At 45.0% G+C, this 20,883-nt stretch overlaps 1 protein-coding gene across 3 annotated transcripts in view; it reads left to right on the forward strand.

The window, feature by feature from the left end:
• Positions 1 to 19,979: 19,979 nt before the first annotated feature.
• The window catches only part of FAM149A (family with sequence similarity 149 member A), a 37,149-nt gene continuing 36,245 nt past the window's right edge, over positions 19,980 to 20,883 (forward strand). For all 3 annotated transcript variants that reach the window (XM_061134769.1, XM_061134770.1, XM_061134771.1), the window contains exon 1: positions 19,980 to 20,695. In XM_061134769.1, coding sequence (XP_060990752.1) covers positions 19,995 to 20,695 — 701 coding nt within the window. In that variant the 5' untranslated portion in view covers positions 19,980 to 19,994. The remainder of the gene's footprint in view (positions 20,696 to 20,883) is intronic.

Genomic DNA, 20,883 nt, shown 5'->3' on the forward strand with positions numbered 1-20,883 from the left:
GATGACAGAGGATGACATGGTTGGTTGGCATCACTGACTCAATGGACAAGAGTTTGAGCAAACTCCAGGAGATGGTGATGGACAGGGAGGCCTGGCATGCTGCAGTCCAGGGGGTCACAAAGAGTCGGACACAACAGAGCTATTGAACTGAACTGAACTATTCCTATATCATTAGTGATGATGATTGTGGTATAATATATTCACACAGACTATATTATTATAACCATTTAAAAAGTATCCTGTGTATAAGTTACTCCTTATGATTATTTTGTTTTACTTTCATTGTATAGTTTAAAAAGGGTCTAATTATTGGAAATAGACGTGAATAGCTTTTTAATATTCAAATATAAGGGAGAGTTGAAATGATCATGCTGAGATACTTTCTGTATTTGAAGCACTCATTTGTCTGCTGAATTTAGGAAGCCTGTGAGATGTCACATTTTGGAGATTTGGTTTAAATATTCTGTGTTTTATATTAACTGTATATATTATATATACACACACACAGAACTATTAAATAGTTCTGTATTCTCAGGGCAAGTTCATGTAATCCTAAAGAAAGTACACTCGCTGTCCTGCTGGTTCTGAAGAACTCTACAGCAACATGAGTATACGGAGAATTTATTTTTGCTCTCATGTTATATGTCACCCTTACACTTGAGATGTTTGTTTTATTGTTTTTTGTTAAGATTTGTTTTCTAACTGTGAAAAGTGAGAGTGAAAGTCACTGAGTCATGTCTGACTCTTTGCGACCCCATGGACTATATAATCCATGGAATTCTCCAGGCCAGAATACTGGAGTGGGTAGGCTTTCCCTTCTCCAGGGGATCTTCCCAACCCAGGGATCAAACCCAGGTCTCCCGCATTGCAGGTGGATTCTTTACCAGCTGAGCCACAAGGGAAGCCCATCTGTGAAAGAATCCTGTTTTATTTTGGCATCATAAAATATATATCACAACTGCTTTCTTCTTGATGCACTTGGTATGTTATCTATCAATACTCCCAACCTCACTGAAACATTTCGAGGTCTATCTATTATTATTATGAATTTATCAATATATTATCGGTTTGTGAAAAGCAAAGCAGGAAGTTATTTTGCTTTCTCTCTCTTGTTTATTTGTTTATGAAGTGATCGATCACGGGGCACAATTTAAATTGAGCTCAAATGTCATTTTTTAGACGTTGCTTAATATTTATGAGGTTAGGCTGTACAAGGGATGACCAGTTTAACTGAATATAAATATAACTAATAAAAGGTATAAGCCTTGACTTGGGTTTGGCTCACACAGGAAGCAGCAGCTGGTTCTTCTGCAGGCTGACCTTTCTAATTGTTCTCAGGAGGAGTCCATCCCCCTTGGGTTCAAGACAAAGGGAGTACAGAAAAGGATGTTTGTCTGACCTAAATTTCCACAGTTGAACTGACTTGTCTGAATGTGCTCAGAATGTCATCGTGTAAACCGTTCACCCCAACTCCTTCCCGTTTTCACTTTCAGAACAGAATCCAGCTGAATCAACAACATGGAGTTTGAAATAAATCTAGGTATTGAGATTTAAAAGTGACACCTTTTAGGCTGCAGTAAGAAGTAAGTGCAACCCATTTGTGAGAAGGAGAGGTTTTCAACGCCATTTACTTACCAGTGTTTACTTTTTTGAATGTCTACCTTGGATTATTTGTAAAAGGGTCTCAGTAAGTGATGGCCATCCTGAGAAAATGTAAAGATGTTCCAAATCAAGAGCTCAAAATATGTGTCTTGCCAACCCTAGAGACAGTGGGCATCAGAGATCTTTTGGGGGTGGTAAAAATGTCCTGAAATTGAATTGTGGTTAGTGATTGCACAACACTGTAAATTTACTAAAAATCACTGAATCATACACTTAAAACAGGTGAATTTTTGGTATGAAAATTAAACATTAATATAGCTATTTAAAAATCATATTCATTGAAGAGCTAGCTACATGTGCCTGTACTTAGTCACCCCATGGAGTGTAGGCTTCTCTGTCCATGGGATTCTCCAGGCAAGAATGCTGGAGTGGATTGACCTTTCCTTCTCCAGTATGTGCCTAACCCTGTGGGATATAGTTGGGTCTGAGATGCACTGTAGGAAGCGGGGCAGTAGGAGCTGGAAGTAGGAAGGGATGCTCAGAGATGGACCTGGCCAAGGAAGGATTTTGGTGAGTGACAAGGAAGATGGCAGAATGAACTGTAAGATGGAAGGGAAGGAGGGAGACGTGGCTTGTTGCTGGAAGATAGTCAGGGTACGCAGAGGATGGAACCATGTTGCAGAGGGCATAGCAGAAGAGCTAGATTTAAGGGGCTAGGTATTTTGTGTTTGTTTTGGTTTTGCTTGTTTCTCATATTTATTTATTTATGTAGCTATGCCTGGTCTAAGTTGCAGCACACAGGGTCTTTGGTTGTGGCATCCGGGCATCTGGTTCCCTGAGCAGGGAGGGAACCTGGGTCCCCTGCATGGGGTACTCAGTGTCTTAGCCCCTGAACCACCAGGGAAGTGCTTAAGGTATTTTGAAGTTGTAACTTGGTGGATTTCTATTGGCAAAATGAGAAATTATCATAAAATTCCCTCTTGGGGTCTGTGACTTCGATTTACATGACACCTGGTTGAACAGAGGAGCATAACTTGTAACTTCAGAGTCCACACAAGCCAGACCTACTCTCACATAACACAAGGGGATTTGAAGCATTTTTTTCCGATAAATATATAAATCTGTATTAAAATAGCAAAGAATGATAATCAATTGATCACTAGTTACTAAGTACACCAGGTGATATGTCAGCCGTTCTTAGCTCTTGCAACCAAGCTTCAATCCATATTGCTGTTCAGGGGAAAAACTGGTTCTGTGACTTTCCCCCCACCAGCTTAACAAACAGTCATGAGGGAGGGGTCACAGCACTTTTCAGTGATGGAAAACGTTTCCAGTTCCGGGTGAGAATTCCTGGGAAACCCGTTCTGAATTCTTAGCTCTCTTTTATCTTAAGTCAGTTCCCCAGAAAACAGACTCCTGGAGGGAGATTAACTGAAGCAGGTGTCGAGTTAAAAAATATTCACAACCTAAAAGTTGAGTTGTGTTTTATTCGGTGGGAATTTTTAGAACTTCAAGCCTGGGAGGCAGCACCTCAAGTAACCCCAAGAGAACTGCTCCAAGGAGGCGAAGGGAGGAGCCAGGTTTCAGAGAAGTTTTACAACAAAGACTGGGTAGTCTGAATGTCAAAAGATACTTGTTAATTAAAGAAAACCAGATATCTCAAGTTAAGAAATTTAGGACTTTTCCATACATGGGCTTCCCAGGTAGCTCAGCAGTAAAGAATCTGCCTGCCAACCAGGAGACCAGGGTTCGCTCCCTGGGTTGGGAAGATCCCCTGGGGAAGGAAGTGGCAACCCACAATAGTTATCTTGCCTGGGAAATTTCGTGGACAGAGGAGCTAGGAGGTCTACAGTCCATGTGGTTGCAGAGTCAGACATGACTGAACGATTAAACAGCATGCATGGGAAGATGCAAACATCTGGGATCACTGAAATCATTCCTTTGATATGCACCTCAGCTATCTAGGGCCAGTATCTCCTCTAAAGAGACCTAACCCTTGACTCAAACCTGACCTAACCCTTGAAACTTACAAGCTTCCTAACCATGCCTCCTCCATAGGATGAGTTATAGAACTTTATCTTATATCAAGTACTCTTGGATAGGAAGGGCTCAGGCTCCTAAACACCGGGAATGCCTGGGAGGAGTCACAGGAGGGAACGACCTTAGGACCCACTGTTACTGATGCAAGCATCTGTACAAACCCAACGCCCTGGTAGAAGAAAGGGCTTTGTCTTGGCTGTGGCCTCAGAGGAGGGCTCTCAGATCAGAGACTTTTCTCCACTCTACTTGTTTGCTGAAGATAACCCTTCGGTGCAAGGGGATTTAAAGAACTGTTCTGCTGGGGTTGTTTTGGTGTGAAGCAGCCTTGACTGGGATAAACACTGGGTCAAATGAGATCGTCCTTCCTCAGAGAGACCCGGTTACCTAAGCAGTGGTGAGAAACAGAGGATCCCTCTAGACTTCCTGAAAACAGTGATTCTGCAGCCTCTCCTGATGTAACTTATCTCTGGCGGCTCACGACATTCCCTGGCCTGAAAGGACGTGTGCTCCCAAGATCAATCCTCGCCCAGAAGGGAGAGGAACACCCCTGCCCACCACCAGATCCACACTTACGAGGGGCACCAGGCGAGTTCTGGACAGGATAGCAGAGTCTACAGAGAGAAGGTGGTATTTCAGGAATAGTCCAGGGCTGAGGTTAGGAAACAGAAGTTCTGGTTAATCTTTCGAGTAGGTTCTTTTTATCATTTATTCTTATTTATTTATGTATTTGGGGCTGGGTCATCATTGCTTTCTCTAGTTGTGGCGAGCGGGGGCTACTCTCTAGCTCCAGTGTGCAGGCTTCTCATTGCAGTGGCTTCCCTAGTTGCAGAGCACAGGCTCTAGATGCACAGTCTTCAGTAGTTGTGGTCCACAGGTTTTGTTGCCCATGGCATGCGGGATCTTCCCGGACCAGGGATTGAACCTGTGTCCCCTGCATTGGCTGGCAGATTCTCAATCACTGGCTCAACTAGGAAGTCCCTTAGCCCATTTTAGAAATTGGGTTATTGGACTTTTTTTTTTTTTGCTATTGAATTGTAGTTCCTTATATATTTTAGAAATTAATTTCCCAAAGTTTCTAAAACCAGTTTTAATGTGTGGTGGTGTGGGTGAGTTCTCACACAACCAAGCAGCCGTCTGACACAAGCTGGGTGTCCTGTAACTCAACTCAGTTCTGACACTATCTACCTGGAGAGAGCATCAGACCCCAAAGGTTGAGGGCTCAGTCCTACAGGACTGCCCCCCCTCAACTTCACACAAAATCACGCCAAAGTCATCACCTGATTGGATCAGAGTTCCCGGTACCAACTCCTTGGGTTCCATTAATTTGCTAGAGTGGCTTGCAGAACTCAGAGAAATATTTTACTTACTAGATTACCAGTTTTTTATAAAAGGATATAACTCAGGAACAGGCAGATGGAAAAGATGCCTAGGGAAAGGTTTGGGGAAAGAGTGTGGAGTTTCCGTGCTCTCCTGGAGCTCAGCCACTCTCCCTGAATCTACAGGTGTTTGCCAACCCAGAAGCCCTCTAACCCTCATACTTTGGGGGTTTTATGGAGGTTTCATTACATGCGCAAGATTGATTAAATCATTGATCACTGCTGACTGAATTCAGTGTCCCCTCCTCCCCAGAAGATGGGGGTGGGACTGAAATTTCCAAACCTCTAATCAAATGCTCAGCTCTGCTGGCACCCAGCCCCCATCCTTAGGTTCTTCCCATGTCACCTCACTAAGTTAAAGCCAGTTGTGGTGGAAAGGGACTTTTCACCAGTTGTGGTGAAAGGTGAAGACACCAGCTTTACTTTTATGGCTCTGAAGTGTTTCAGGAACTGAGATCAAGAAACCAAATATTACAACAAAAGTTGCTCGCATTTGCTCTTCTCACTGAAAGAATTTCAAGGGTTTTAGCTCTGTGCCAGAAATGAACAGAGGTCAAACACATATTCTTACTATAGATCACAGGATCACAACCTGTTATCAGATGTATGGCTTACAAATGTTTTTTCCCATTCTGTAGGTTGCTGTTTACTGTTTCCATTGTATTCATTGCTGTGCAATGAATAGAAGCTGTTTAGTTTGGTGTAGTCCCACTCGTCCATTTTTGCTTTTCTTGCTTGTGCTGTGGTGGTCATATCTGTGAAATCATTGCCAATACCAAGGTCTTGAAGGTTTCCCCCTGTATTCTCGTCTAGTAGGTTTACAGTTTCAGGTCTTATGTTTAAGTTTTTCATCCATTTAAGTTGATTATTATGTATGGTGTAAGATGAGGCCAACAGGTATATGGATAGATACTCAGCATCAGGGAATTGCAAATCAAAGCCACAATTGATATCATCTCACATCTGCTGAAATGGATTTTATTGAAAAACCAAAAGACAGCACGTGTTGGTGAGGCTGTGGAGAAACTGGAACCCTTGCACACTGGTGCAGTTGCTATGGAAAATAATATGGAGATTCCTCAAAAAACTGCAAGTATCAAACGATCCTGCTTCTGGGTATTTATCCTGTAAAACATTAATAAACAGAGACCGGAAGAGGGCGCTCTCATACCCTTGAGGATAGCTGAGCCAAACAGGAAGAAGAAAGACTTCTTTCCTGGCAAGGACTCAGCCAATGAAAAGTCAGGGACTGTGTTTATTACAGCTTTCCTTACTTTGCTGGGTTTTTTCCTCCCTAGAAAGATGGTCCCCTTTTCTTGCTGTGTGGGAACTTGCCCGTGGCTCACCCTGGTTATGGACCCCAATTGCAATTCTATGCTGATCTCAAATTAGCTCATTTTTGCTGGAGAAATATCTGGCATTTATTTCAGGTCAGCAGTCCAAGAGTTAACGTCAGGATCTCAAAGAGATATTAGCAGATTCATTACAGCACAATAGTCAAAGGCACAAATGTGCAAACAACCTAATTATATATTATTATAAGGTATGTATGTGTGTGTACCCAGTCACTTCAGTCCTGTCTGACTCTTTGCAACCCTATGGATTATAGCCTGTAGGGCTCCTCTGAACATGGGATTCTCCAGGCAAGAATACTGGAGTTGGCTGCCATGCCCTCCTCCAGGGGAATCTTCCTGACCCAGTGATCAAACCCTTATCTCTTGTGTCTCCTATATTGCAGGCCAATTCTTTACTACTGAGCCACCTGGGAAGCCCTAATCTAATGTGTGTGTGTGTATTATATATATATGTATATATATAAAATATTATTATATATATAATTATTTTTATAATATTTATAAGCATCTTAAAGGCAAATTTATTTCTATGCAGCTTGGACAGTAATTAACACACTATGACATTTTGTCATGCTATATAAGAAATTACCTTTAAAAAAAAAAGGAGATGTTGGAATTTCCCTGGTGGTCCAGTGGTTAAGACTCCAAGCTTCCAATGCAGGGCCCTCAGAGTCCATCCCTGGTTGGGGAACTAAGATCCCACATGTTGTGTGACATTGCCAAATTAAAAAATAAATAAATAAAATATTCAAAACGTTCCTTGAACTCACCTTTCTGTGGCTCCCTTCTTAATCTTTCACTTTTCATTTTGTGCTCATTGGCCACAGGGCTTTAGGCAACCAGGGAAAGCTTATGGCCAGTTACCATAACAACAAAGAAATGACCACTGGAGGAGTCCAAAGAGAGAAGGTCCTTTACTGTATTCCTGGAAAATTGATGAGTCAGTCCCCAACAGTGCTGTCGTTTTTGAAAACTATTTAAATTTATCATATGAATTATCTCTGTGCTTTTTAAAACTAGTTTTCCTCACAGTGGCCTTTTCTTGCTGTACTTTAAAAGTCAGAACTATAAGCATCGTGTCCTTTATAATCTACTGAACTTTAAACATTTAAAGTGTTATAAGTCAAAGGTAAGAATATTTTATATCCATCGTGCTTTGTATACCACTCCAAAATGGGTGATACTGGCATAAGGGTCATTTTGAGCTGATGGCAATTGAGGAAAAGGACAACCAGGATGAGCAATCTGCATCCCTATCCCCACCACCACCATCTGCATGAAAGCAGAACAGAAATTCTCATGTGAAGGTGAACCCCCACCCCCCACCCCACCGTCTGCATGAAAGCAGAATAGAAATCCCCATGTGAAGGCAAACCACCACCACCACCCACCCACCCCACCCCCGCCCCAAACCTCCCGAACCAGGAGCAGGAAGAGATAAGATGACACTGTGGAAAGGTCGACATTAACAAACCTCACTAAGCAGCCGTATCTTCCATTACTTTTGCCATATTTTTACTGTCCCACACTTTGCTGTCCCTAGAAACGTGAAGTCCTTTTCCCTTGTCTTCTTGATGTCAAGTCATTCCAGCCTGCAGCGGTTTGAAGCAGGATTTTGATTTTTCAGCAGAGATGGAATGAGGTCTTGGAGTGAGAGCACTGACCGGGGGGTCAGTGACAAGGCCCCTGGCCCGTCAGCTTTGTGGAAATGAATTCCCACAATGCAATGGAAAGCAGTGAAACAAGCCAAGTGTTTATTAGGGGGAACAAGAGTGCCTGTGAGCAGGCACATGAGCAGAGGCAGAGAGTCATGCCCTCATGGTCTTTGAATCTCTTAAGTGGGGCATTTCTTCTGGGTTTCCTCTGACCAGTCACCTTGCTTTGCCTTGCTGAGTCTGTGTTTGCTTTAGCTCAGGGTCCTTCCAACTGGGCGTGCATCTCTTAGCCAAGAATGGATTCCAGGGAAGAGGCCTATGGGTAGGTTGGCATCAGCACTCTCTTTTTGACCTCCACCCAGCCTTTCTATACAAGTGTGGTCAGGAAGCTCTCCTTGACCTTGAGAATGAAGAATATATGGTCCCTATCTCTTATCTGGGCAGGGCTCAGCCTCTCCTCTTATGCTCCTACTATTGTCATCATCTTGGAGTGTATGTCCACAGGGGATGAACTCCAGCTGAAAACTTCTGCTACAGGTAACTTTCCTCCTCTGGATCAGTATGTGTTTTGTAATCCCAGTCAGTGGTTCAATCTGTACCAGTGTCAACTGCCATGTGCTCTACAGTTGTGAATTTTTTGTACATAAGTATTTGTTACAAGTATTTTATCAGATGCTTTCAATTTCTCTTGCTGGTGCATTATCTTGGCCGGTGTCACAGAAAAATAGTACAAATATTATTTCCTTACTGGGAAGCTTCTTAACTTTACTCTTGTTAATCTTTCTTTTGTCAGTCTTTTATTTAGGGCCCAGCCAATGAACCTAAGGTGTAGAGAGAAAAATAGTTTTCTTCCTCTTCTACAGTTGCAAATTATTTTTAGAGAACTGTTAACCAGTTCTTCAGTTTCCTCTCTATTCCTCTTTTGGAGCATCTTGGTTTGTGAAATGTTTTTCATGAAGAGTCAGGGATTTTTACTCTTCTTTCCCCCCCCCGCCACCCAGCAATTACCTTGGTTCTGCAAATGTTTTCAGCTTTCAATTTATCAGTATTTTGCAAGACTGACAAGTGTTATGGAACAGAAGTTCAAGTGATCAGTGAATGCACAGTGAGGCCAAACAATCTGAAAGGGCAGAGTTTGGAGCAGAGAGAGGTTTACTGAATGGCCAAGCAGGGAGAACGAGTGGCTCATGTTCAAAAAATCTCAAACCCCTCAATGGTTTTCAGCGAAATGTTTTTATAGACTTAGGGTGAGGGCTACAGGATGTGTGACTTTCTTCTCTTTGGTTGCTGGCGAGATAAAAGAGATGTTCCAGGACTCAGCAGGAAGTTACCATCCTCCACGTGGTTGGAGACCTTAGTTCTTTCAGAAGAACTCAAAGATATGGGTCTGTCTGTCCTTTGAGGAGGAACCTGGATCCTGCTTTAATTACTGCACTATTGTTTCTTGATTGTTCCTCCTTTGTTTCCAAATTCCTTCACTTCCTTGATTCAGTTCAGTTCAGTTCAGTCATGTCTGACTCTTTGGGACCCCATGGACTGCAGCACGCCAGGCCTCTCTGTCCACCACCAACTCCTGGAGCTTGCTCAAACTCAAGTCCATTGAGTCAGTGATGCCATCCAACCATTTCATCCTCTGTTTTCCCTCCCTCCCACCTTCAGTCTTTCCCAGCATCAGGGTCTCTTCCAATGAGTCGGTTCTTCACATCAGGTGGCCAAAGTACTGGAGCTTCAGCTTCAACATCAGTCCTTCCAATGAACACCCAGGACTGATTTCCTTTAGGATGGACTGGTTGGATCTCCTTGCTGTCCAAGGGACTCTGAAGAGTCTTCTCCAACACCACAGTTAAGAAGCATCAGTTCTTTGGCGCTCAGCTTTCTTCACAGTTCAACTCTCACATCCATACATGACTACTGGAAAAACCATAGCTTTGACTAGAGGGAACTTTGTTGGCAAAATAATGTCTCTGCTTTTTAATATGCTATCTAGGTTGGTCATAACTTTTCTTCCAAGGAGCAAGCATCTTTTAATTTCATGGCTGCCGGGCCAGCCGGAAGATTTCAGCGAGCAACACTACGCGTTCCTTTAGGCTAAGAAAAAAGGAGACAGAACAGATAGGGTCGAGAGGATCGCTGCAGTCAACGATGATTCTTTATTTCTCAGGGTTACATATATACTAAACCAAGAAGAGAGGCATCACAAAGAAAATTCTTCCCCATGTACATCATCTTTAAGATAACAATAACCAGAGCTCTCTCATGGCGCCAAAGGCATCCTACTTATCTTAAGGGCAGTCGTGCAAAGCCATCTATCTGCACCTTGTGTACATTCAAGGCTCACTAATGGTCTGTTAGGAGTTAACTTGGATAGTAAATTTCAGAGGGGTGGCGGGACAGAGAGCTATGTCTGCGAACAGACCCTTGATAATCAATCAAGGCAGCTCCCAGAGTCAGCTTTTTCAAGCCGCTCCCCGCAGCTCCCCCTCTTTTATTTAATAAAATGGCACGCCTGATTCTTTTGGCGTAAATAATTACTGTGTAGGACAGCCTTGATGTCCCACAGCTCTTTGACAAATTTCTTTATGATACAAGGAGTAATGCACACAAAAAGCGCTAATACCAGAAGCATGGCCACGACCCCTGAAAAAAGATGCCAAAGTGAGGTTATTGAAGGAAAATTGGAAAACAAACTTTTAACAAACTCTTCAGCATTTTTTGCCAAATCCATACTAGCCCGAGGAGCATTTTCTATATCAAGAATTTCCTGATGAAGTTGTAATAGATCTAAGGAAATGTTTTCATTATGCCAAATACCATCTAAATGTAATTTTATCTTATTCTAAGGGGTCTCAGTATTATTATAAATTTTTGGAGTTACACAAATCCAACGATAGTTAGCATGACACCTGATTTTTGCCCTCAGTTTCAAGCCTAATATTTCTTCTCCCAAAAATCTCACGGTATCATAGAGGGCATTTAGCCTATCTTCTAGTTTTCTATCTATATCTTCCTGAATTCCTAAAGCTTTTGAAGTGTTCTTTGCTAAATCATCTACAATATTAGCAGTATGTACAGATTGAGCTAAGGATACAGAAGCAGTAGTAGCAGAAGCAATTAAAGTTATAAGCGTTACTACTCCTAGAATTATTAATCCTATCCCCCTTCGTGGCCTAGCAAGGGCTGTACGCACTTTATTCCACAGCTCAAGCCCTGACTTTTCATACCAGGGCTCAGTAAGATTTACAGGCATCATGACGAAGGGTGGTTGTTTAACTATCAGAGCCCCAGAATTATTTTTCATACCTCTTATACAATTAGTCAGGGTACAATTAAAACAATGAACATGATATAGGCCAGCATTTTTAGAAAGAGTCACAGAGCCAACAAGGATCATAAAGGGATAGGGTACGCAGGCCCGAGGATATCTCCAAGTCTCATTCCACCAATACGCTCTCCAGGATAGTACTCCTTTGGTCTTTCCTCCAGTCCGTAAAAGGGACCCATCTGTTCCGAAAGCAGCCAACAGCTTCCATATCTCAGTCTGATACACCGTGGTGCCACCAAGATTCCAAATTCTAGCTGCAAGTTGTCTGCCGCCTTCCTTTCCGGGGTTCCTGTTGGAGTCTGGCGACCAGTCCCACAGTGAGTGCGTGTCATTAGTAATAGAATATACAGTAGCAGTCTCATCTCTACAAAGTTTCCATGGCACAGCTATATATCGTCCTTTTACCCCCAGGCCACAAAATGGAATGTCTTTAGGTCCGGTTCCATTGACTCGTCGTGCATATCCTGTAGATTTCGTAATGCTAGGAATATCCACTATCCAATTACGGTGGTCATGGTCATAATCATAACCAAAGTATTCTGCATCTGTAACAGTAAGACATCCTGAAACATTATGATTTCGGAAAAAGCACATTGGTAATTGTGAAGAGGATCCCGAATAAGAAATACTGGCATTCTGTGGAAAAATATGCTTATCAGAAAACCCCCCCAAAAGTATTGTGTCATTCACATACACAGGAACAGAACTCATTTCCCATCCAACAGGCTGTAAAAGAGGGGGATCAGGAACATACGCCCAGAAGATACTGGCTTCCATGGAACTTATCTGGTTTAAAAGAAGTAATAATGAAATTAATATACTAGTAGGAGAGGCAGGGGAAGGGTTGGAAGCATTCTCACATGCCATCTGTAACAGTGCCTGTATCTGCTGAGCTGTCGGCAGCAGGACCGTCTCCCGGATTGTGAGCTGTCTCATTCGCTCCACCAGTGATCTCCTCTGCCGTGCGTACCAACCTTTCCGGGAGCCAGCACGGCGCTTCAGCATTCTGCGGGAAAACACAAACATGACCTCTCCCCCATATTAGAACTGGATCCGGCCCATGCCATCTGCCTTCCAGCGGGTCTTTCCACCTGACTAATGGCCGTGCCTTTTTATTATCATAGTGCCAAAAACGTTGAGCTGCTGATTTTCCATTTTTATCGAGGCTCAGAAAATTTAAAACAAACAAAGCATGACTAAGAAGATTGTTAGGCGTAATAGCATACAAACTCCCCCTTTTTAATTTTTTCAGTTGGTGCTGAAGGGTTTGATGTGCCCGCTCAACAATTCCTTGGCCCTGTGGGTTATATGGGATTCCAGTCTTGTGTACGATGTGCAGCTGGGCACAAAAGGTTTGAAAATTGCGGCCAACATATCCAGGGCCATTGTCTGTTTTGATGCATTTAGGTAGGCCCATAGCAGAAAAACTCCGTAAGCAATGCTGAATACAATGTTTACTAGCCTCCCCAGATTGAAGTGTGGCCATGATAAACCCAGAGAAAGTATCAATAGTAACATGCACATATTTCAATTTTTCAAAATCAGAAATATGTGTAACATCCATTTGCCACAAATCATTGGGGAGTAAACCCCGAGGATTGACTCCATATGTTGGGAGCACAAAAAACTGTGGACAAGTAGGACAAGCTTTTACAATTTGACAAGCGGCTTCCCGAGAAATTCCAAATTGCAGCCGTAATGAATTGCTATTCTGATGGTGTATTGCATGAGAGGCCTGTGCTGCAGAGGTAAGGGTTAAGGAAGAATAACATACCATACGGGTGACTTCATCAGCCAGAGCATTCCCAGCCGCTAAAGGCCCAGGAAGGGCAGTGTGAGCACGTATGTGCCCAAAAAAGCAAGGATGAGTTCGGGCTCGAATGAGATTCTGAATTTTTAAAAACAATGTTTGAATAGAGGCCTTAGCAGCTCCAATGAGGGGTACTGTTTCAATGACTGAGAGAGCTCTGACAACATAATGACTGTCAGAGTATAAATTAAAACTTTGAGGAACACGTTGCAGAGCCTGGAGTACTGTGTAGGAGGAGGAACAGAGGTCCAAGCCTGCACTCCCTGAGGTGACTCTGAACAAGTCTGTAACTCTCCTTCTACCATCTGATTTCCCTGCATTGCCCTATAACATTGTTTCGGGGCCAGGGGCTGGCCCCTCACCCAGTTTCCCGATGGTGAGGGAAGTGGGTTGCCCTGGACATCAATTTTAGATTTACAATCTTTTGCCCAATGTTTTCCTTTTTTACACCTAGGGCATAAATTAGGAGTTTTATTATTCCCTGAATTGGCTCGTTGGGGGCAAAAGGCAGCACGATGTCCAGGCTGGCCACAAACAAAACAGCCAGCATTTCCTCTACTAGGTAATCCTCGTTTATTTTTCATTTGCTGTTGATATAATACTTCTTTTATGCTTTTACCTTGTAAAGCTGCAGCCAGGGTAATACCCTGCATATAGGAAGGTCCGATATCAGCACATATACGAATGTAATCTGATAGACCCCCCTTTTTTCTGTACGGTCTAAGTGCAACCTGACAGGCAGAATTTGCATTTTCATAGGCTAATTGTTTAGTAAGCACTATTCCAGCCTGCTCATCAGCTATAATCTTACTTACTGCTTCAAGAAGACGAGCCACAAAATCTTGATATGGTTCATCAGGCCCCTGACGAATTTTTGAAAGATCCTCAGTCTTATTACTAGAGCAAGGGAGCTTTTTCCAAGCCTGCCGGGCAGCATTAGAAATTTGAGCATATGCTCCAGGCAAATAGTTCAATTGAGCATTGGTATTTTGGTAGGCCCCTTCCCCTACCAACATTTCATATGTAGTATTGATCTCTTGTCACTGGTTTAGTTCAGCTATATGGCCACATTGTTCTGTAAATTCTGATTTCCATAATAAATAGTCCCCTCCTGATAAGCAAGCTCTTGCAATTTGTTTCCAATCACTAGGTGGCAAATTTTGACCTCCTAGACTCTCTATCATGGTCTGGGTAAAAGGAGCCGTAGGTTCATATTGAGCACAGGCAATTTTTAATTCCTTTAGTTGTTTGAAAGGTAAAGCTTCATAATACCTTTGGTTTTCATGTTCGAATACCGGGAAAGTAGCAGAGAATCCCTGAACAGTTTCTCCAGCTCTTTGGGCCTGTTGCATAGCCTTTTGCAAGGGGGACAAACTGTGTGATTCACGAGTTATATTCAACAAATTTTCAGGTTTGGAAATAGGTGGAGGATCTAATCCAGCAATAGTTGAGGGTGCATAAGCAGGAGGCACAGTAGAGATTGCACCAGCGCCTTCATCCCTACCTTCCCTTTTTATTTCTTCCTTTATTGTTATTAATAATTTCTGCATGAGTGCCTCCAGACCCTTTGTTGGAGGGGCAGCTGCTGCCTGCACATTCGAATTGTCAGTTACAAGTAATTCCCAATGATCATCCTTATGGTAAGCAGCTGCCTGTTCCTCTAAACTTTCCTCATCCTCTGGAGTCAGCGTTCCCTCATTTTCCTTCAATGGTTTTGCATATTCTAATTCAAAGGTTGTGGGTCCTTTCCCTTTAGGAGTAGCATAAACTTTAGGAGTAGCATAAATTGGTTCTTCGGGTGGGAGCATGTGTTTTAATTTACTCCCTTCCTCATGTTCAAAATCAAGGCAGTCTCTTATTAAAGACCATAATGAAAATGTTTCCACAGGAACCTTATTAGGTCTGTGGAGAGTATAATAGGTTTGAATCTGTTTCCCTATCTTTTTCCATATCTCTAAACTCATAGTCCCTTCCTGTGGAAACCAGGGACATACTTCCTCAACAAAACTAAGAAAAGTCTGCAATTTTGTTTTAGTAACCTGCATTCCCCGATCCTTTAACATTATCTGTAACATATGCACAAACAACTGACGACTATTATCTTGTCCCATGGTTTATACTCTCGACAATATTCCTTCCTGCCCCTCAATATACAAGTACACACACTCTTACTTACCTTAATAGTTTCAACGGGCAGCGGCCGCAAGGAACTTTCGTTGAGCTCCACGCTGTTGGGCGCCACTTGCCGGGCCAGCCGGAAGATTTCAGCGAGCAACACTACGCGTTCCTTTAGGCTAAGAAAAAAGGAGACAGAACAGATGGGGTCGAGAGGATCGCTGCAGTCAACGATGATTCTTTATTTCTCAGGGTTACATATATACTAAACCAAGAAGAGAGGCATCACAAAGAAAATTCTTCCCCATGTACATCATCTTTAAGATAACAATAACCAGAGCTCTCTCATGGCGCCAAAGGCATCCTACTTATCTTAAGGGCAGTCGTGCAAAGCCATCTATCTGCACCTTGTGTACATTCAAGGCTCACTAATGGTCTGTTAGGAGTTAACTTAGATAGTAAATTTCAGAGGGGTGGCGGGACAGAGAGCTATGTCTGCGAACAGACCCTTGATAATCAATCAAGGCAGCTCCCAGAGTCAGCTTTTTCAAGCCGCTCCCTGCACATGGCTGCAGTCACCATCTACAGTGATTTTGGAGCCCCAAAAAAGAAAGTCTGTCACTATTTCCACTGTCTCCCCATCTATTTCCTTGATTAGCAGGGGCTTGAATTTGCCTTTTGGAACTCTGGGAAGTTCTAGGAGGCTGAAGAAACCTTTCCCTACAAACACAGAAAGGATTTATACCCAGGGGACTCCACCAGTTCTTGCTCCCTTTCATTAGTCTTGCTCACAGTTATTACATGCTAAAACTGAAGCTTTACACCGAATCAAACTCTCAGGTACAAGGCTGCTATGTACCTCCCAGGTCTCTTTAAGCACAAACTTGGACCTGCAGACCCTTGAAGTGGACCGAGACCTGCTGGTGAGACCTAAAGCCCTTGAGCCCCCCAGCCCCACCACACGCACGGATTTCCTGTGCTCCGCTGGAGGGCGATGCAGCTGCAGGCACTGTGCCTGAGTCCTGGGCTTCATCTGTGTTGAGATAAACAGGATCCTCTGGGTGTAACTTGGCATCACATGTGACGAAAAACCAACATCTACTGAGAGCTTACCCTGTGGGATCATATCACATCCCAAGCATGTGTCAATGTAACTCTTCAAGTCCCATTATTTGAGGTAGGAACCATTATCACCCTGGGATTACAGTTGGGGAAACTGAGGAACAGAGAGCCATGGATATTGGCCAGTAGCAGAGACAGTGTGAACCTAGGAAGTCCAGCCCCAAAGGCTTCCATACCGTACCGTCTCCACCCAGGTGCTAAGCTAAATATTTGTCAAATCAACAAATGCCTTTCCTTGCCCAGAAGTTAAGTTGTTTCTTTTATAAAATCAGATTCGACAGTATTTTTCTTGATAGAATCTTGACCTCGGCATCATGCTGATATGATATAAATCCCTAAATAGATTAATTCCTCAGGTTGTTTTAACTTTCAGGTTTCCAAAACATAATATCTCTACATAGCAACATGGTCATCACTGCCTAATACTTTCTCAGTGATGTAGCCAAGCATCATTATACACATCAGAAAACCAAATAATTAAACAATTTAAGCAGGGGAATTTTATCACATAAAACACAGCTTTGACATCTGAAATAAAGTCTATCCAAAATCAACACTGGCAAAATTAGAAAGGATGATTTGCTGCCTTTACTCTCTTGCCTGAGTCAGACCATCATGGTACATCACCTGGGGCTCATGTTTTGAGAATGACATGCTACTGGTAATTAACAGAAAAGCCGGGTAGCCGCTAACATCTGTCTGAAAGACTGTTGACAGATGAACAATGGGTATAAAAGACCTAGCATCTTGTGTAGAATCGTTAATCATGTTTGCAATTATCTGTCGTTTTCAAAGGACCTTCAAACGAAAGGATCAATCATTTATCCATTGTGCCTTCTTCATGAAGCTGGCTGACCAGAAGGTTCTTACATCCATTTTTTAAACCACAATGATATTTTTTTCTGTCCTTTTTATATTTTCTGTCATCCTCCCTGTGGATTTTTTTAAGACAATTATGATAATTATTTTAATCTGTAGTCAGCTTTTTAGAGCAAATACACCCACTGAAGACTTTCATAGAGGTACCAGAAAGATCTTATGAAGCATCCCAAATATTAATTACCACCCCAATAGTGTATTTGTTCCCTAGGGCTGTTATAACAAAGTGTCACAAACCGGGTGATTTTGTTTTTAATATTTATTAATTTTGGCTGCGTCAGGTCTTAGTTGCCACATGTGGGACCTTTGCATTGCAGTGCATGGACTCTGTGGCGCGTGGTCTCAGTAGTTGCATGGGCTTCAGAGCACGTGGGCCTCAGCAGTTGCGGCACATGGGCTTAGTTGCTCTGTGGCATGCGGGATCCTAACTCCTCAACCAGGGACTGAACCCATATACCCTGGTGGCTCTGCTGGTAAAGAATCTGCCTGCAATGTGGGAGACCTGGGTTCGATCCCTGGGTTGGGAAGATCCCCTGGAGAAGGGAAAGGATACTCACTCCAGTATTCTGGCCTGGAGAATTCCATGGACAGCGTAGCCCATGGGATCGCAAAGAGTGGGACACAACTGAGTGACTTTCACTTTCACCCTTCATAGCAGCAGCAGCTGGATCCTGGACCACCAGGGAAGTCCTACAAACTGGGTGATTTAAAAGGACAGAAATGTTTCCTATCACAGTTTCAGAAACTAGAAGTCAGGTAACAGATGCCAGCGGAGCCAAGCCCCCTCTGAAACCTGTAGGGAAGGATCTTCCTTGCCTCTTCCTAACTTCCGGGGGCTGGCCTTCAAAGATTGACACCCCTGGGCTGCCTCATTCCAACCTCTGCCTCTGCCATTACATGATATTCTCCTTCTGTGTTTGTGTTCAGAGATCTCTCTTCTTAAGGGTATTGGATTAGAGCCCATGCTAATGACCTTGTCTTATGTTGATTTTATCTGTAAAGATCCTATCGATATCTCCAGATAAGGTTACATACACACACTGACAGTTAGGACTACATCATATCTTTGTGGGGAACACAGTTCAGCCCATAACAGAGGGTACGTGCAAACACACCTCAGAGACAAACTACCTTCAACGCTGGGACTTGAAAGAGTAGGAACTTTTCTGTTGGCCTTATTAACGGTATCTCTGTATTTAAAGCAGTCTTCCCAGGTGGCTCAGTGGTAAAGAATCTGCCTGTCAGTACAGGAGATGCGAATTCGATCCCTGGGTGGGTGAGATCCCTTGAAAAGGGCAACCCACTCCAGTATTCTTGCCTGGGAAATCCTATGGACAGAGGAGCCTGGCGGGCTACATCCATGGGGTCACAAAAGAGTTGGACACGACTTTGCAGCTATACAACAATAATAGCATGTACGTAAAAAAAAGGCCTGTGCAATAATGGAAGTGGTTAGTAATAAATGCACAGAAATAGCTAGAGAGCTGAAGACAGGTGGTGAATTCCCTGCTGTTCATGGAGAAGGGTGATTTGCTCCTATGTTACTACCCTCTGTATATGAAATATATATCATATATATAACTTACTCCCCTTACTTTGATTCTGTGCTCAACTTAATTTGACCTCAACAGGAATTCCTCTCCTAGGGAAAAAGCAGACAGCACTGCAGCTGTTATTACTTAACACATCTGAGTTGGATTTACACATCAGTATTTTATGAGTTAAGTTACTGGGGCTCCATCCTAAGAGGTTGCTTAGCTATGAATGAAGGTCCTGGGCCTGTAAAATCAGAAACCCAGAGAGGTGGCAGCAGACAAGTGCAGCTCCCAAGGAACTGGCTGAGTTGAATCAAGCTTCACTCAGCAATGACCCTTTTTGCTGACTCTCCCTTCAAGTTCCATTACATGTGTTCAGAATCAATCCGATGATTAGGGGCCTAAACCCTGAAAGCTCATACTCTAGAAATGATCTGAATACAGCTTCTTATTAACCTTCCCTCCTATCAGAGAGCTGGCCATGGTTCATTTTGGCCTTTGATTGGCTAAGTCCCAGATTTTTTGGAATCAGGGTTATGGTTCCCAGGTTTGTGTTCAAACTTCGTATCATTTAGCCCAGAGTTCTGCGAATCTGGTGACGCTCTAAGGGGTGATGGAGAAATTGGAGAGTGTTCCTTTAAGGAGAGGGTCAAGGAGGAGACCCAGGTGTCTATTGTAGACGCAGCCCCAGGCTGCAGTCTGGGGCCCAATTAGCAGTGAGCTAAGCCGGGTTTTTGTTTAGCTTAGCAACCGCCCGCGTCGTCCCGGGGGCCCGTCGGGGTCTCTGCGGCGGCCGGAGGCCCGGGTCTGAGTCCTCTGCCCGCGGTGGCGCTGGCGGCTGCCGGAGTCGCCCCCGGTGGGCACCGGGACCCCTGCCCTCGGGGTCTCGCAGCAGCGCTAAGGCCGAGAAGGGACTGCTGACCGCAGCGGGCTGCTGACCGGGCGTCGAGGAGTCGCGGGGCCGAGCGCCTGGAGGGTTTCCTCCGCGAGCAGAGAGCATCAGAGGCCCCCCCGGGGTGAGCCACTAGAGGGGACCCCACGGGCCCCGCCGCGCCCCGCCACCCCGGCCCAGGGCCGCCTCGTCCCGAGCCCTGCGCGCGGCGGTGGATGGAGCCCTGCAGGCGGGCTCCGCGTGGACTTGAGGTTCGGGCCACAGCCAGGACGGCGTTTCTAGGGCCAGGACATGAAGGTCGCGCTGTTGGACCTTGGGTCTCTCTTTGCCAAAATCTTCAAGACCTCGACGGCGCCCCCTGCGGCCCCCTCGCCGGTCGCCTCCTCCAGCCCCTCGCGAGGCGCTGCTGCCGCGGGCTCCCGCCCCGGCACCTCGCTCAGCGCGGCCCGGACCTTGACCGTTCTCCCGGCCCTGGCCCCCGACTCCCCGTCTAGCTCTCGGGGGCCGTCGGTCCTGCTGCAGCCGACGCCCGCCACGCTCCATCCCCTGCTCGCCGCCCCCCACGCCCGAGTCTCCGTCGCCGGCCGCCCGGCACAGGCGGCGGGGACTCCTGCTTCGCTGCCCAGTAGCCCGGGAGCAGCCAGAGTCCGGTCCTCGCCCCCGCCCCTGCCCTTGGCTCTGCCGCCCGCCCCCTCCAGCGGCGGTCCTAGCTCGGCAGGCTCCCCCGCCCACCTGGTGGTCGTGGCGCGGCCGCCCCCGGGCCCCGGCGCGGTCTGGGAGGCGTATCCGTCCATCGGGGGCTCGGCGGGCAGCAGCAGCAGCAGTGTGACCGCGAGCCCGCGGAACCCTCGCCTCCCCGGCCCCGGGGAGAGAGAGCCCAGCGCTCGGGTGCCCCCTGGGCCTGGCCCCGGCCCCAAGACCCTGTTCTTCGCTTTGCCGGACATCGGCGAGGAGTGGGCCTCGGACAGCGACTCGGAGGACGGCCGGCGAGGGTGAGTAGCCCTCCTGGGGCCAGGAAGGTCCTTCTAGGGACCCCACCCCTCCACCTGCCACAGCCACCTTGCTGGGCGCCTGGTTACAGAACGACGCTGTTTGCCATTGCTTCCACTAACTCCCCTGGATCACTCTCCTTGCACTTTTCTCGGGTCCTGATTCCTTGGCTTTCTGTTCTTTTCAAATA

The sequence above is a fragment of the Dama dama genome, chromosome 32, assembly GCF_033118175.1.
Source record: "Dama dama isolate Ldn47 chromosome 32, ASM3311817v1, whole genome shotgun sequence".
Classification (NCBI taxonomy): domain Eukaryota; kingdom Metazoa; phylum Chordata; class Mammalia; order Artiodactyla; family Cervidae; genus Dama; species Dama dama.